The following is a 15,371-nucleotide window of genomic DNA, read 5'->3' as shown; positions in this document are numbered from 1 at the left end:
GGTGAGCTCCTGGGATATGCTTGCCTCTGCCTTCCAGCAGTGGGATTACAAACATACCCCACATGCCTTTTGTTTTGTTAACCTTGGTTCTGAGGATTGACTTTAGATCCTTGTACTTGCAAGGCCAGCTCTGTGTCCCTGAGCTCCCACCCTTAGCCCTCTTCCTTTGCACATACAGTCTGAAGTGAAATGTACTGCAATTTATAGCACCTTTTACAGTTTCAGGATTTTTCCCATTTCTTGACTTTTCTTCACCTGAGTGTAGAAGTGTTGATCCATTTAAAGCAGATGGTGTTGATGGATTTTCAGAATCTTCCTGGCTGATGTCACCAATTTACTGATGACATTATGCTAGCACTGTGTTCAACCCCTTTACTCTGATATTGGAGTGACTCTGATCTTTTCTGACTCAGTCACTTGTATTATGGTGAGTAAAGCCCCCAAGACTACTACTAGGCAGAAGGAGTTAATGCAAGCTACAGTATCAAGGCCCAGTGATTTAGAGGAGTGAGAATATAGAAAGACATGTATCTGGACAGGAGTTAGCCTTCAAGCAAGCAACGAAGAGCTAGGATATGCAGGTGAGCCTTGAGGGATGGACAAATGAGAGCTCGGTGCCGGGTTTCAGGGATACACTGGAGGACAGCCTGCTCCTGCAGTCCCTGCTAGCCCAGGGCTGGAAGATTAACATGGACTCTGCAAGATAGAAAATAGCTCGATTTTGAGCCAACATATGTTAAATCAAGAACTGGATTAGCTTGTTACTAATACTATAAATGCATTGTGATCTTGGGCGCGTAAGGCCATGGTCCCTGGAGTCCCAGGGGTCAGCAATGAGAATGGTCTGTCTGCTCAAGATGAAGGAATGTACAGCGGTGTGCCTGGAGGAGGCTTCGGGGGGAGAGGTGGCAGGCCTCCACTCGCAGACATGGTCTCTGAGAAATCATGGGATTTCACAGATGAATTGGTCTCCTTTCTCCTCTCCCTTAGGATTTTTCCTTTGTATATATGGTATGTATGTAGGGATGCATGTACATATGTGTACACATGAATGAGAAGGACAAAGACTGATGGATGTGGGTGTCTTCACCTTTTTTTTTTTTTTTTTTTTTTTTTGGTTTTTTGAGACAGGATTTCTCTGTGGCTTTGGAGCCTGTACTGGAACTAGCTCTTGTAGACCAGGCTGGTCTCGAACTCACAGAGATCCGCCTGCCTCTGCCTCCCAAGTGCTGGGATTAAAGGTGTGCGCCACCACCGCCCGGCCCAGTGTCTTCACCTTTTATATCAAGGCATGGTATCTTGTTAAACTCAAAATTTCCATGTCAGCTGGTCTAAGGAGTGAGTTTGCTCTGGGATCCACGTCTTCATGCCCTCCAGCATCTTGAGGACTATCACGAGGCTTTTCCTTCAAACCCATCCTGTTCAGTAATTTACTTGAGACTGAATGAAGTCACACAAGGCACGTGTTTCTGTCCTGAGGACGTGGAGCTTGATGCACACACTGTCTTGAGGTTGAGTCCCGCTCTTCTTTACGGTCACAGCTCCACTCTTAGCTGCTGTTCCCCTTGCTGTAAAACATATATAAATGAGTTATGTCTATTGAACACAGTTTGGGGGTCAGTAATACATCTTAAGAATATCTTTTAGAGTTTGATACTCTAATAAGTCTACCCTTGACTATCTTTTTTTGAAACTTGTATTGTGTATTTATATTGTTTCCAAAGAACAGTGTCCGCAACCTTCAGACTAGTTGTTTGCCAGTCTTAAGAATCACCCCTACCACATTGTCACAGATGAAATTAGAGTCACCTTTCCCAGTTCTTGGCCTTTACTTCTCTGAGTGGCACTAGTCAATTTCAGATGAAAGCTTGTTTGTGGATAAGGAAACAGTTCCTAAGACAGGAAGGAGGATTCCCTGAGGCAGAACGACCTGATTGGACTCTGGTTAGCACAAGATGTCTACCTGTCACTTCCCAAAGACACGGGAACATGGGACAGATGCCGCGAAGGAGAGAAGCTCGAGTCTTGTTGGCTGGAGCCCTTGCGTGCGTTCTCTCACTTAAGAGGAGGACACACATAATCATGGCTGATGCTAGGGACAGTGCCATTAAGGCAGTTGGCAGGAAGACTAACATTTTCAGTCATAGGTCAGGTAATTTTCTATGTCTATCCAAGAGGAGGTCTAACCAGGGACTGATGGAAAAAATTCAAGCTATTCTATTCACTTGGCTGCATCTAAATGTCTCATTTACAGCTTCCAGGAAGGCGTGCTGTAGAAGTTATCTCTGATGATACAACAGCGACCGCAAATCAGATATAGGGAAGTTATCGTATATGGTTGAGCAATGATTGTGTGTGTGAATATGAGTTTGTGTTTGCACATGCACAGTTGAGATTTTCTATTCATTGTTTGTCTGTAATTTCAGTTATACAAAGATATGCTTCAGACTGCCGTTTGCTCAGTTTTGCAAAGGAAAGGCCATTTACAGATCACAGGAGAGTCGGTGTCAGCTAGTAGCAACAGGATTCTTGAGCCTTTGTTCCTAGAATTCCAGTGCTTTAGAGATAAGTGCTGAGCTTCCTGTGCTAGCTTTTAATGTTTCTGCAGTTCTGGGGATGAACGTGGGGCCCGTGCGTATCTACTAAAAGTGGAACTAGAGAGAAGATGAGCATGGCTCCTATGCAAGGATGGCGTGTGAATTCATGAAGCATTCCATATTTTTAAATGTCACAATGAAACCCATTAGCGTGTATAATTAATATGTGCTGATAAAATGTTTTTTAGAAAGAAGGTATGGTAGGCTTGGAAGCTGGAGATCATAAATAACCTTTTTTTCCCAGTAGAACAAATTCCCTTCCTATCATGAGTCTCTTTCATGCTGACTTTGTTTCATATCTTAGCCCATTGCAGATAAACTCAAATTCATATTGTGCCTCTAGTGTGTCAGTCAGCCCTTGCCAACAAACACACATGCATGTCAAATCTAAGAGCAGCAATTTGGGAAAGGATAAAGTAGGGACCATTGGAGAGGTTTTTTTTTTTTTCTTTTTCTTTTTCTTTTTTTTAGTTTGGTCTAAAATAGTAGAATAAAAATATATTGTATAAACTAGGAGGGCAAAAAGCTAAAATGTAGTATGTGGACGAAAATAGCTTGTAGTTCACTCGAGTCCAAATGCTCAATATGTAATTATTTTTTTTGTTACCTTATATGGGCAAGAGTTCTTATAATTTTTTAAATCCCACATTTTATTTCTTCTATTGCTTTTTAAAATACATATGTGTGTATACAGATACATACATACACATAAGCCATCAGATTTAACAAATGAAAGACTTAAAAATTACCATTTTAACTAGAGACTAGCTGATAAATGTTTGCTTATTGCTAGGTAGTTTGTCTTTGTAGAGGAAGACTAAAGAGGTTGAATTTGATTTATCATTTCTCCAACTTTCCCAGTTTCTAGGAATCCCATGGCTCCTTTAAACTCCTGTCCCCAAATGACTTAAGTATTCCTCATGATCACAGTGGTCACTTTTGTTATTTATGGCTTCCGTGGATGAGTATTGTATATCCAGCAGGAGTTAGAAATGCTTCTTAGCATAGAGGAGAGTTTCTGTGGACCATGAGTCAGTCTCCTGCTTATGTGTCCCTGCAGTCCTCAATATCTTGCTCTTCCCTGTGCACAGCCGTTCACAGTTGCTCTTCAGGACACTTGGCTGTCTTGCTCAGATGTTCCCTTGTCACCTTCCTCTGTAAAGGAGTCCATCTCCACAGTCTGAGGATTTCAAACAAGAAGCGTCGTGATCTGTCCATGTGTTGGGAAGAAAATGACCTGCAGCTGAAAAGAGATGAGACAATCAGGGACAATGGCAGTGTCTAGTCTAGAGGTCACATAGCTCCCTCCAGGCGGTAGCAGGTGCCAGAGGACGTGAGAAGTGGCTGCGCGCTATCAGTAGCCCGTGTTTCCACTGACTGTGAGGCAAGAGAGAAAACTAGAAGTCCTGTGATGGTGGATTTTTGGTTTTTTGGTCTGAAAGGATAGTAGAATTTCTGTTTATTGCAATGAAGAATAAATATCAAGGAAAGAATACAAAATTGGGAATTTTTATTGGTATTGGAAAATAAATTTGAATTAGGAGAATGTCTGGGGAGGAGCAAGGGCATTTGGAAGCCCTTGGTGTATAAATATTATTTAAGGTCGTGAGCTTGTATGAGATCTCCTGGTGGGTGTGACCAAGCTAAGAGATCTTGGAGTTAAGCCCAGGCATGCTCCATTGCTTCAGCCCTGCTAGAGTTCGGCTAACTGGACACCGAGACGAAGCCAGAAATGACTATGGGGTTTGGCAATGGGGAGGTCATTGATGACCTTTCAAGAGCTATTTTGGTGGAGTGATGGGGGAAGAAGGGTTTACTAGAGAGAATGACAAGAGAGAAATACAGAGCTCAAATAGACCCTCCCCCAGGAGGATTTTGTAACGTGGAACAAAGAATAAGATGGGAGCTTCCCAAGGGAGTGAGGTAAAAGAAGGGATCCTTTCAGATGATGCTTGCTTGCTGATAGGCGAGAGCGGAGAGGGAGCCTGATTTTACAGGGGAAAGAGAAGAGGGTCAGTTAGGAGCATGGGTTCTTGGCTGAGCACTGTGCATAGTACTGGGGATTGTTTTCTGTTTTCTTTCTGCACTCTTAGTAATCCAATGGGCTTGTAGCCTTCTTATAAAATCCCATTTAACACTGTAGAGTTAGATGTTAGCCTTACTTCTTTCAAAGTATCTCCTCCCTGACAATTCTAGTATGTCTCCATCCAAAGAACCACAGTTAAATAGGGCATATTAGATTTAGAGTCTTCTAGGAGCTAAACACCGGAAGTCTTAGGCCGCAGTAGAAAGGAAACTATGCTGGGATCGCATCACCCTTCCTTCAGCAGATCACCGTGTGGCCCTTAAGCCTGCACCCTAGTGTTGGGCCGTGTGTAGCTGCTTAACTTTCAGAATCAGGCTTGCATTTCATCTTTAGCATTCCTGGTGTACAGGGTTTTGTCTCTCTTGTTTACCTCAGCTTTGCCTTGGGGTACTCCTCATTTCTCCTCTTTCTGACCACAAGATTGGCCGTGTAATAGTGGAGAAATGCTCCATCGTTAGCCAGAGACTGATGCAAGTTAGGTATCTTAAGTGGTAAGGAGAGCGCTGAGCTGGACAGAGTGTTAGCACTGTTACATTCTGAGTAAGGTTAGCATTTCTGTCTCCATTCCTAAAGTTTAAAGTCACAGTTTTATGAGGGCCAGAAGCCTGAAGCCAGTTGTTAGTTGCTTATAGAACGGAATGGCAACACCTGTGGAACCATCTGTAAAGGTGTGCTTGGCTTGTGTGTGGCTCATCCTTTTGTCCCTAAAAATTACTTGTGGGTGTTTTCTGTGCTTAAAGCTATGATTTGGGAGTTAATGTGGTTGCATTTTTGAAGGATTGGTAGGCAGTAAAGATATTGGGAGCTCTGAGGTAATGACAATGTGAAAGGATAGAGAAATGTTCTTTTTTATATCTGTTCTTTGAGAGCATAATATGTTATACTAATGTATATCTCCTTAGTAGACTATACTAATGTATATCTCTTTAGTAGATTATACTAATGTATATCTTCTGAGTAGATTATACTAATGCATATCTTCTTAGTAGATTATACTAATGTATATCTCCTTAGTAGATTACACTAATGTATATCTCCTTAGTAGATTACCTTAATGTATATATCCTTAGTAGATTGCACTAATAGATATCCTTAGTAGGTTGCACTAATATAGATATCCTTAGTAGATCGCACTAATGTATATCTCCTTAGTAGATTACCTTAATGTATATATCCTTAGTAGATTACACTATTGTATATCTCCTTAGTAGATTGCACTAATGTATATCTCCTTAGTAGATTACCTTAATGTATATATCCTTAGTAGATTACACTAATGTATATCTCCTTAGTAGATTGCACTAATACAATGTTTTGATCACATTCACCTTTTTTCCTGTTCCTCCCAGATTTGCCCCCACTTTCCTACCCACCTAGTTTTGTGGTTCTTTTTTTTTCCTCCCACAAATCAAATCTAGCTTATGTTACTCATATGTTCTAGGATGTGTAACCTTCTACTGGAGGATGATAGACTTACCAGGAGCTACATTTAAATAAAACTACATTTATTCCTCTCCCAATAGCTCTTTCAGTAGCTTCAAGTTGCCAATAGCTGCTCGACTAAATGTGGAACTTCATGCCCACCTCCTCTCTCCATATTGGGCTTTGGTTTGGCTTTAGCTTGCACAAGTCTTGTGCTTGCTGTCACAGCCACTATAAATTCATATGTGCCACTGCTCTGGTGTATCCAGAAGACACTGTTTCTATGTAATCATTTACCACTCAGCTTTTTATACTCCTTCTGTCTCTTCTGAAATGATCCATCAACCCTAGGAGGAAGGGATTATGATATAGATGTCCTGTTTAGGGATGGGTATTCTAAAAATCTTTTATTCTCTGTACCTTGACCAGTTGTGGGTCTCTTGTTACTTACCATTTTTATAAATACAAGCTTCTCTGATGAGAGATGAAAGGTGCATTAATCTGTGTTTCTAATCCAGAATGGCTAGAGCAAGAGCCATTTTCTGAAGCCGTTTCAGATCATCTGTGCTTTTGTTGTTGTTGTTTGTTGTGTCAAACATGTTGTGTTGAAATTCATTGTGTCAAAATCCCAAGCCACATTATATGCTCGCAGTGAGAGAGGGTGGAAGACTCAGGACCCTACCAGCTTAGCCAGCAGCTTTGCTGCCTTTGCATAGGTCCTTGGAACCCCTAGGTCAAAGTAGAAAAAGACAAGATCTGAGTAAATTGGAAGTGTGGGGTCATGGGAGATGGTAGAAGGGGAGAGGAGAGGAAGGGAGGGGAGTGGAGAAAAATGTATAGCACAATAAAAAAACAATAGAAAAAAAAGAAAGGAAAAGGACTTACTTTTTTTTTTTTTCCAGGGCATGAGGCCCTGGCAAAACACACACACACACACACACACACACACACGAATTAATTAATTAGAGTTATTATTTGTAGATTAAGTGTTTTAAATTTCTAATTCTATGTATCTTTCTCATGTGGATTATAGAGGAAAGTACTGAAAACATTAGTTGATAATAATACTAATTAACTTTCCAAAGATTACAAACTTATCTGGATTTACATTGATGTATTGCTTTACATGAGTGGGTTTGGTCTTTGTATGGACTTCCATATGTAACAGCTATAACGGCTGTCTGCATACATGATGATAAGTTATGGAATCAGTGAGGTGGTATGTGTGCTTAGTAAAGCAATGAGTCTAAGGGCTGGGTTGGTCTCTTCCTGTTTCAGGCTTTTGAAAAATTATATTCATTCATGTATTCTTTTCACAGTTTTAAAAAATGCAATACTACTTTAAAATTTTATCATGCAATAAAATGCAGACTTTTGACATTGAAACTGTGCTCTTTTAATAGTTCAAGAATTCTTTTTAATCCTCCTCTACTTTCCCACCTTACTTTTCTGCCCTATGTTAGGAAACCCTAATTGCTGTTGTCTGCATATTGAAATAGTTGAGATTTTTTTTCTTGGTTGTAATTGTTACTTCTCATCTTGTTTTATATTTTAATCTTTTTTTTTTCCCCTGCAGACTGGTGAATTTTCAGCTCGTTTCCTATTGAAGTTACCAGTAGATTTCAGCAACATTCCCACATACCTTCTCAAGGTAAAAATATACAATTATAAGTAAGAGAATACAAATCAAACTTTAATCATTTAGCTCAATATTTGTATGACTGGTTTGTTCACTTTTTGTTCTAATGATGAGTTTCGACGCTTATCGCAGGAATTCGGTTTCCGTCGCTAAAGCACTAACCTTAAAAGTTGTTTAGGTATGAGGGTTTTTTTTTCTTTGCAAGGTGGTTATGTATTAGTAGTATAAATAAATTACACTCAGGAAAATCATTTTCACCTAGTAATCTTACTGGGATGAAAGACTCATGGAACTTGTCCAAGGTGTCCTGCATATTGAACATGCTCACAAAAGGGCATTTTATCTTCTTTATGTCCACAGTTGAACTCAGGCACCTTCCATGTTGGGGCTGTTCCATAGATTCATCAGTATATATTGTGTTCTCTAAAATGTGATAGACGCCTTGGGAACTACTATTTGGGAAGGGGTGCATGCCTCACAGAGATGGGGTGGGCTACAAAGGACTAGTTTGTGACTAGTGAAAGGAGCCACACAGATCAAAGAACAGGTTCTGAGAAGGAAACACCGAGCCAGAGGCCCCGGTTCAGCTCCAACGAGGATTTGGCTGACTGCCCTCCACTCAGTTTCATCTTAGAAAATTTCCACCTTCTTCATTTGATGTTGTTTAGAGAGCGGATCGTATTTATAACTGTTGAGGGGAGAAACAAAACCCATGTACAAGTCTCCCCACACGTTCTAGAAATCAGTAACATCAGCCAGGACTCTTGAGAATGACTGGAAGAATATCAGCTGGAACAGTAGAAGAGACTGGGAAGGCTAGGCAGTGGTGACACGTGACTGTAATCCTAGCGTAGGTGGCAGAGACAGGTAGATCCCTATGAGTTCATGTCAGCCTGGTCTATATAGTGAGCTCCAGGACAGCCAAAGGCTGTATACTGAGACTGTCACAATAAAAAAACAAACAACTAGGAAACTTTTTGTTTTTTCTTTGTAACATTTTATTTCCTTTTTTCTTTTTGCGATTATAACGCCATTACAATATTTCCCCTTCCCATTTCTTCCTCCACACCCTGTCATCTACCCCTCCCCACTCTCCTTCAACTTTACTGTCTTTAAAAAAATTGTTATTGTATGCATATATGTATAAACATATATATACATATTCCCAAGTATAACCCGTTGTATGCATGTTTCAGGGCTGACCGTCAGTCGATGCCCTCTTCCCTGGGGAAGGCCGTCTTTCGTGTTCCCAACTTTCCTCAGTTGCCTGTAGTTCTTTGTGTACTTTTGAAGCCTCATGACATTTTGTCTCCTGGTAGTATCAGAAGCTACACCACAAAAATCTTTTCTGATTTTTGAGACAGGGTTTCATTGCATAACACTGGCTGCCCTGGCAATCAATATGTATAGATCAGATTGGCTTTGAACTCAAGAGAAATCTACCTGCCTCTGCTTCCAAAGTCCTGAGATTAAATGTGTATGATGCCACACCTAAGTACTCATTCTCTCTATGAGGGGAAAATTATTTTATTTTCCTCTAAATAAATATGGGATTTTTCTTTGGTGGAACATCAACTTTTTAGTTCCCAGTGGACTAGTTTTCTCTTAGTATCTAGTTGTGAAGTTCAAATGAAACTGGAGGTCAGTGGTTTGTCAGTCTCTCTAGAACCTTTGGTCGGGACTGGACCTATTAGATCCATGATTACCGTGTATAATTAATTTGGTTCCAGCAGTCATTATGCGCTCTTATTATAGCAGGAAGTCTCCTTGGGAACCTGTGTATACTGTGGTGTCCTCCTTCAGTTTTTGCAGCTAAAACTCCCCGTCAGCTCCTTTAAAACCAAATCTAGCAGTATATATGGTCCGTTATTCATATAATCATGCGAATCCCCATTTAGTGACTGTGCATTTGCTCTGATGCGTTGGGTCTGGTCCTTTGAGGAGGCTTTCTGAGTGGCTGTTGTCTGTGCACATATCCTTAAGGTGCAGCGCACAGTCAGTGTTTTCCTCCGCAGGAGTAAGTGCCCACATTTCTGTTTTCTGTTTGGATAAGTCTCACTTGTGCTTTGCCTCTGTTTGCCTACCAGCCAGATAAGAGAAAGGTGGAACTTATTAGCCAAAATAGTGAAGTGCTTTTTGTTTTTCCTCTTCAAATTACTCTGAAGTAATTTGTGTGCTATAGATAAAATGTCTGCATGTCCACACTAATGTCATTTTGGATCTTTAGTTTATGCAAAAAAGTCAAACAAGAATAAAACAGGAAAAATTTGTGCAACCCAAACCACAGCAAAACAATGACATGAAAGCACACATACAGCAAGCAAGCAAACAAACAAGGCCAGTCCCTGTTGTGGTGCAGAGTACAGGTTGTATCACAACCTTCAGACATTTGGCTATACTTTTAAAGAAGAGATTTATTTATTTTACTTTATATGTTAAAATATGCCTGGTGCCCATAGAGGTCAGAAGAGGGCATTGGATCCCTTCGAACTGGAGTTAGGGATAAGTGTGAACTACCATGTGAATGCTAGGAGTCAGACCCGGGTCATCTTCAAGAGCAGCCAGGGCTCTTACCAACTGAGCCAACTGAGCCATCTCTCCAGCCCCTTGCCGTGCCCTTTGGAGAACATTTGCATTACATGTTGTTTGTATTTGGATATGCTCCACTGTCTTAGTTAGGGTTTCTATTTCTGTGAAGAGACACCAAGACCACAGCAACTCTTATAAAGGAAAACATTTAATTGGCGCTGGTTTACAGTTTCAGAGATTTAGTCCATCATCATCATGGCGAGAAGCTTAGCAGCATATAGGTAGACATGCTGCTAGAGTAAGAGCTTAGAGTTCTCCATCTTGATCCATGGGCAACAGGAAGTGAACTGTATTCCACAGTGGACCTAATCTGAACATATAAAACCTCTAAGACTGCCTCTATAGTGACACACTTCCTCCAACAAGGCGACACCTACTTTGACAGAGTCATACCTCCTAATAGTGCCATCTCTGTGGATCAAACATTCAAGCACATGAGTCTGTGGGGGGCCTTATCTATTCAAACTACCATACCCACCTAATTTCTAGATCTGTAACTGTTTCTGTCAGTATGAAAATAAAGTTAACTCCTAGGTTAGGGTATGCTTTATCATGATCAAAGCAGTTCACCTCACTTTGCCTAGCAGTTGGGTGGTGAAGCAGATCTTATAAATATTGAGATCGCATGGGTTTTGTTGTAACACCCTGCTAATTCGCTGGAATGAGCCTCATTGCATTGGGTAACTCACCATCTATTCTTAAAGTTCTTATTACTAATTATACTAAGTGTACTTACTAATAACTCTTTGATGTTAGGATGAGCAATTTAACAAATGTTCAATGGTTTGATTTTACTTTATAAGTGGATAAGGTTCTTAAAAAAAAAAGCCTAACTTCAGGTCCTGAACTTTACTTTTGGTTGAGCTAAATCAAAGACTTAGATAGATAAATTACTTATATGAAAACTCAGTAGAAAAATAATTTTCCAGTCACTACTCTTTATTTCCAGGTGATAGAAATTCAGCACAAACTCATGGAAACCAAAGGGGCAATGTAAAGTGATTCTGCTTCTGTAGTGCATCACACAGCAGCAAAACTGACCCTGTGCTTCGTAGGCTCTAGATCAAGAAGACTGACCTTTCCAAGTGCGCTCCTCTTGCGCTCACTCCCATACCCCACCTGGTGTGTCATAGAACAGCTGGGAGGCCCAAGTGTGATTATTCACTACGATACTTAAGCAAAGAGAGGGTATTTTGTAAATATGTGAGTTGACCATGCAGAGCCTCAGGTTCTGTGTCTGATTCCAGGAGTTTAACCAAGCATCGATGAAATATTTGTGAAAAAGTGCACCTCCACTGAATGTGTGCAGGGGGCTTTGGGGGGTTGTTATTATTTCATGATGTATATAGCAATTATTTGTAAAACATTTACGTGGTACTAGATATTTGAAGTCTGTGCTGGATGCACATAGGTTCTATGCAAATACTATCATTTTCTATGGAGTACGTAAGCACCAGGAAGATTTTGGCATCCATGAGGAGTTAACCAGTCAACAGAGCTAGCCGAGGATGACTGGTCTCTTTCTTATAGGAGAGGTGTAATCATTAGAAGACACGGTTCTTAATTCTGGTAGAGTGAAAACTGCCTTCTATATTCCCATCTTTATTTTTTGTTCTGTGAAATACTAAACCTAACAATATATGCTAAGAACATGCTGTCTTTTTTTCTTCTGTTTTCCTAAAAACCATACTCTGTGTTGAGAGAAAAAAATTCTAATTTTTCCACTAAATTTTTTATCATGTGAATAAGAAATACTCAAAAACTACAAATATAATACTTTTGAGGGAGGAAAGAAGTTTGTTGACATGATATGTATGAATATTTGAATTGGTTTTTTAAAATTAATGAGCCAGATTTATACAGACTGTACCGAAGCTAAAGTCCTATTGGTGGGACTCTCTTTGATTATATTGTATAGGAATACATTGGACGCTGTCAAATGTTGCTGGACTGGAAGGTGAAGTAGCAATTACTTTCTGCTGGTAGTGTCTTGTTCTTCTTCTGCTGTGGTGAGACACTTCAGCCTAAAGCAGTTTGTGGGGGAGAGGGTTTATTTGGCGTCCATGTGCTGAATCATAATCTGTTGAGGGAAGCCAAGTTCAAAATCAAGCAGGGCAGGACCCCGGAGGCAGGAGCTGATGCAGAGCCCATGGAGGGTGCTGCTTACTGGCCTGTTCCTCATGGCTTGCTCATTCTGCTTTCTTATAGAAACCAGGACCACCATCTCAGGGGTAGCCCTACCCACAATAGGTTGGGCCCTCCCCATCAATTACTAATTACAAAAATGCTTTACAGGCTTATCTGCTTATAGCCCAATATTCTGAAAATATTTTCTCTAGTGAGGCTTCCTCTTCTCTGATGACTCTAGTTTATGTCAAGTTGACATTATACTAGCCAGCTCATAGTGCATATGATTAACATAGCCTTGCAAAAAATATCAGCAGCAACTTTTTCTTGGATGAGAAAATGTCACATTGTTCATGCAGTCTTCATAGTTCCAGAGTGTCCCTCCACAGGATATGGTCAGATTATAGCCTAGACCAGGCCAGAAGCTCAAATCTGTTTCCTGGGACTGAAGTACATGAACTTCTGGTTTCTGCTTTATTTTATTTGACACAGTGAGACTGTTCATCCCAATGAAATGCTTACTGCAATTCCATTCCCCTATAGAATCTGAATGCTGACACCATAAAAATGATTGCTGGTGAAAAAAAGCCAAATCGTTCATCTGTCAGGAGACGAGGCGGTCATCTTTCTTCTGAAGCTACCCACTGTGGCTGTCTGATCAGTCAGAGTGCACAGTATAAAGCACAGTCACTCTGCCAAGTAGAGACAGCAGAAATGAAGGTGAGCCTAGCAAAATATGTTTGGGAGCTCTAGACAGGCAGTGTTACAGGGCATGCCCAGATTGCTAGCATACAGTGGTTCAAACAGCTAGGTAATAGGAAGGCAGCGCTGCAGAGTCCCTGTTGCTGGGATTGTCTGGTTGATACAGGAGCAGCTTCCTCAGCCTGACTGTGGTTACTAGGTTAGGCATTTGCCACCAGCCAGCTTTCAGTCAAACCTGGCTCAGCAGATGCTCGCAGGGCCAGGAAGGTACTGGGGAGAGTGGCTCTGACTGGATATGGTGTAGTAGGACATTGTGAGAATGGTCATGAGCTTGCAAGCCTGTGCTTCATCTAGCGCGGCAGCTGCTGTTCAGCTCGAGTTGTTTTCCTCATGACAGTAGAGCCTGGCATGCCAGATATGCAGATGCTTGTAGAAGGAGCCCAGAAGCTCAGGGCTCTCATTTTTTGAATGTGAAAATGCCTACCTTTTAAGTGATGGCAAAGATAAGTATTTTCACTCTGATTTATATATATTTTTTGTGTGTATATATATGTACATGCATGTGTATGTGCATGTGTGTGTTTGTGTTCATGTCAGGGCATATGTGGGTTCCTGGGATTGAACTCAGGTCGTCAGGCTTGTTGGCAATCACCTTCAACCACTGTGCCATTTTACTAGTCAGATAAATATTTTTTAAAAACTGGGACAGGCCAAAACAAGAGTATCTCTTCATGTTGATCACGACCCATGGATTGTGATAACCTAGGGGCAATGGAAAACTGTTTCTCCCTTTCTGTGATTCATATGTTCAGTTTGTTATTATGGTTGGTCTTACTGTGATGTAATGACCCAAAGATGAGTGATTTTGAACTTGGGTTTTAGTCAGTGTGTGAGCCCCACAGTGTCCCATGCTCCCATAAGCTCAGCATTGGAACCTTCCAGATGAGTAGGGTATGGCTTTGGTGTGTGTTCCATGAAGAATACTCAATCTTGATTTAGACTCAGAATGACACCTCTACACACTAAAAATTCCAGCATTATTCATCGTCCTCAGGTACCTCATAATATAGTTGACCATACAGCTAACAGACATTCACCAGAAATAACCAAGTTCCAGTCGGGATCCTACATATGTAGTTGACTTAAAAATGCAATGATAGTATGGGAATAGCACAGAGAAACCCATTAATCTGTAAATTAATATTGGTTGACAATTACAATAAAAATAAGAAAAACGTAGGGGCTGTTATGCATAGGAGTAGTTGGAAAACTTAGGACCAGGGGCTTGAGAAGAGGCAAGGGACACCTCAGTGTAGTTGAATTTATCCAGTTGGTGTACAAGTGTGGGGACACATTTGGTTTGGGGAGTAGGTAATAATCTACATTATAAGAGAGTTTCTGAAAAGAGACTAGTGAGGAATGACGCCAGAAAGATGAGCTATAACGCCCTGATATTGGGAGGTTGTTTCAGGCCTCATTGAAAAGGTGGTCTTCATCCTTATACTGAGTTAGTATGGAGCAGCTTCTGGTTTTATTTCTTTGGCCCCATTCCCTCCCGTGTCTGGTCCTCCTTCAGTGTCGCTGCTAGCATCATCTACTTAAGCTCCTCTGGAAAACAGTGGTGGTTTCTTGTTGGGAGCTCCACGTGTCTACTCTCATGTGTAGTGCTGTTTTCATGGCTCCTTCATGTGAGTTTTTAGTCGGAAACAGGCGACTTTCCTCTCTGTCCTGCCAGGGCTCTCTGAGCAGTGGTGCCACCTTGTTTATGTTCTCTTCCCAGCCCAGGAGCCTGTTCTCTTTCAGCCTTTCCCTGAAGAATTTGCTTAATTCATTTAAGAATAATCAGACGCTCAGAGGTATTCAAGTTGGCAACAAGAGGAAAGGCCCTAGAACAGTGGTTCTCAACCTTCCTAATGTTTAATACAGTTAAATACAACTGTTTAATACAGTTCCTCATGTTGCGGTGACTCCTGACCATAAAATTATTTTTGTTGCTACTTCATAATTGTAATTTTGTTACTGATATGAATTGTAATGTAAATATCTGATATACAGGATATCTGATACATGACCCCTGTGAAAGGGACGTGACCCACAGGCTGAGAACCACTGCTCTAAGAGGTCAGTGTGGAGAAGAGGGATAATGAAGCTAAAACAAGCATTTTGAAAGAGGAGATTAGCCTGAAACAGTAAGCAAACAAAAGTCTGT

At 40.9% G+C, this 15,371-nt stretch overlaps 1 protein-coding gene and 1 non-coding gene across 2 annotated transcripts in view; both read left to right on the top strand.

The window, feature by feature from the left end:
* Positions 1-15,371, top strand: part of Babam2 (BRISC and BRCA1 A complex member 2) — a 388,193-nt gene that overhangs the window by 137,081 nt on the left and 235,741 nt on the right. The window contains exon 6 of the mRNA XM_057773524.1: positions 7,682-7,756. Within this exon, the coding sequence (XP_057629507.1) occupies positions 7,682-7,756 (75 nt within the window). The remainder of the gene's footprint in view (positions 1-7,681; positions 7,757-15,371) is intronic.
* LOC130889516 (U6 spliceosomal RNA) lies at positions 2,621-2,723 on the top strand. The gene has a single exon (XR_009058595.1). It is a non-coding gene; the product is annotated as a U6 spliceosomal RNA (small nuclear RNA).

Source organism: Chionomys nivalis, chromosome 1 (genome assembly GCF_950005125.1).
Source record: "Chionomys nivalis chromosome 1, mChiNiv1.1, whole genome shotgun sequence".
NCBI classification, from domain to species: Eukaryota; Metazoa; Chordata; class Mammalia; order Rodentia; family Cricetidae; genus Chionomys; species Chionomys nivalis.
This window is presented reverse-complemented; position numbering and strand designations above follow the sequence as displayed.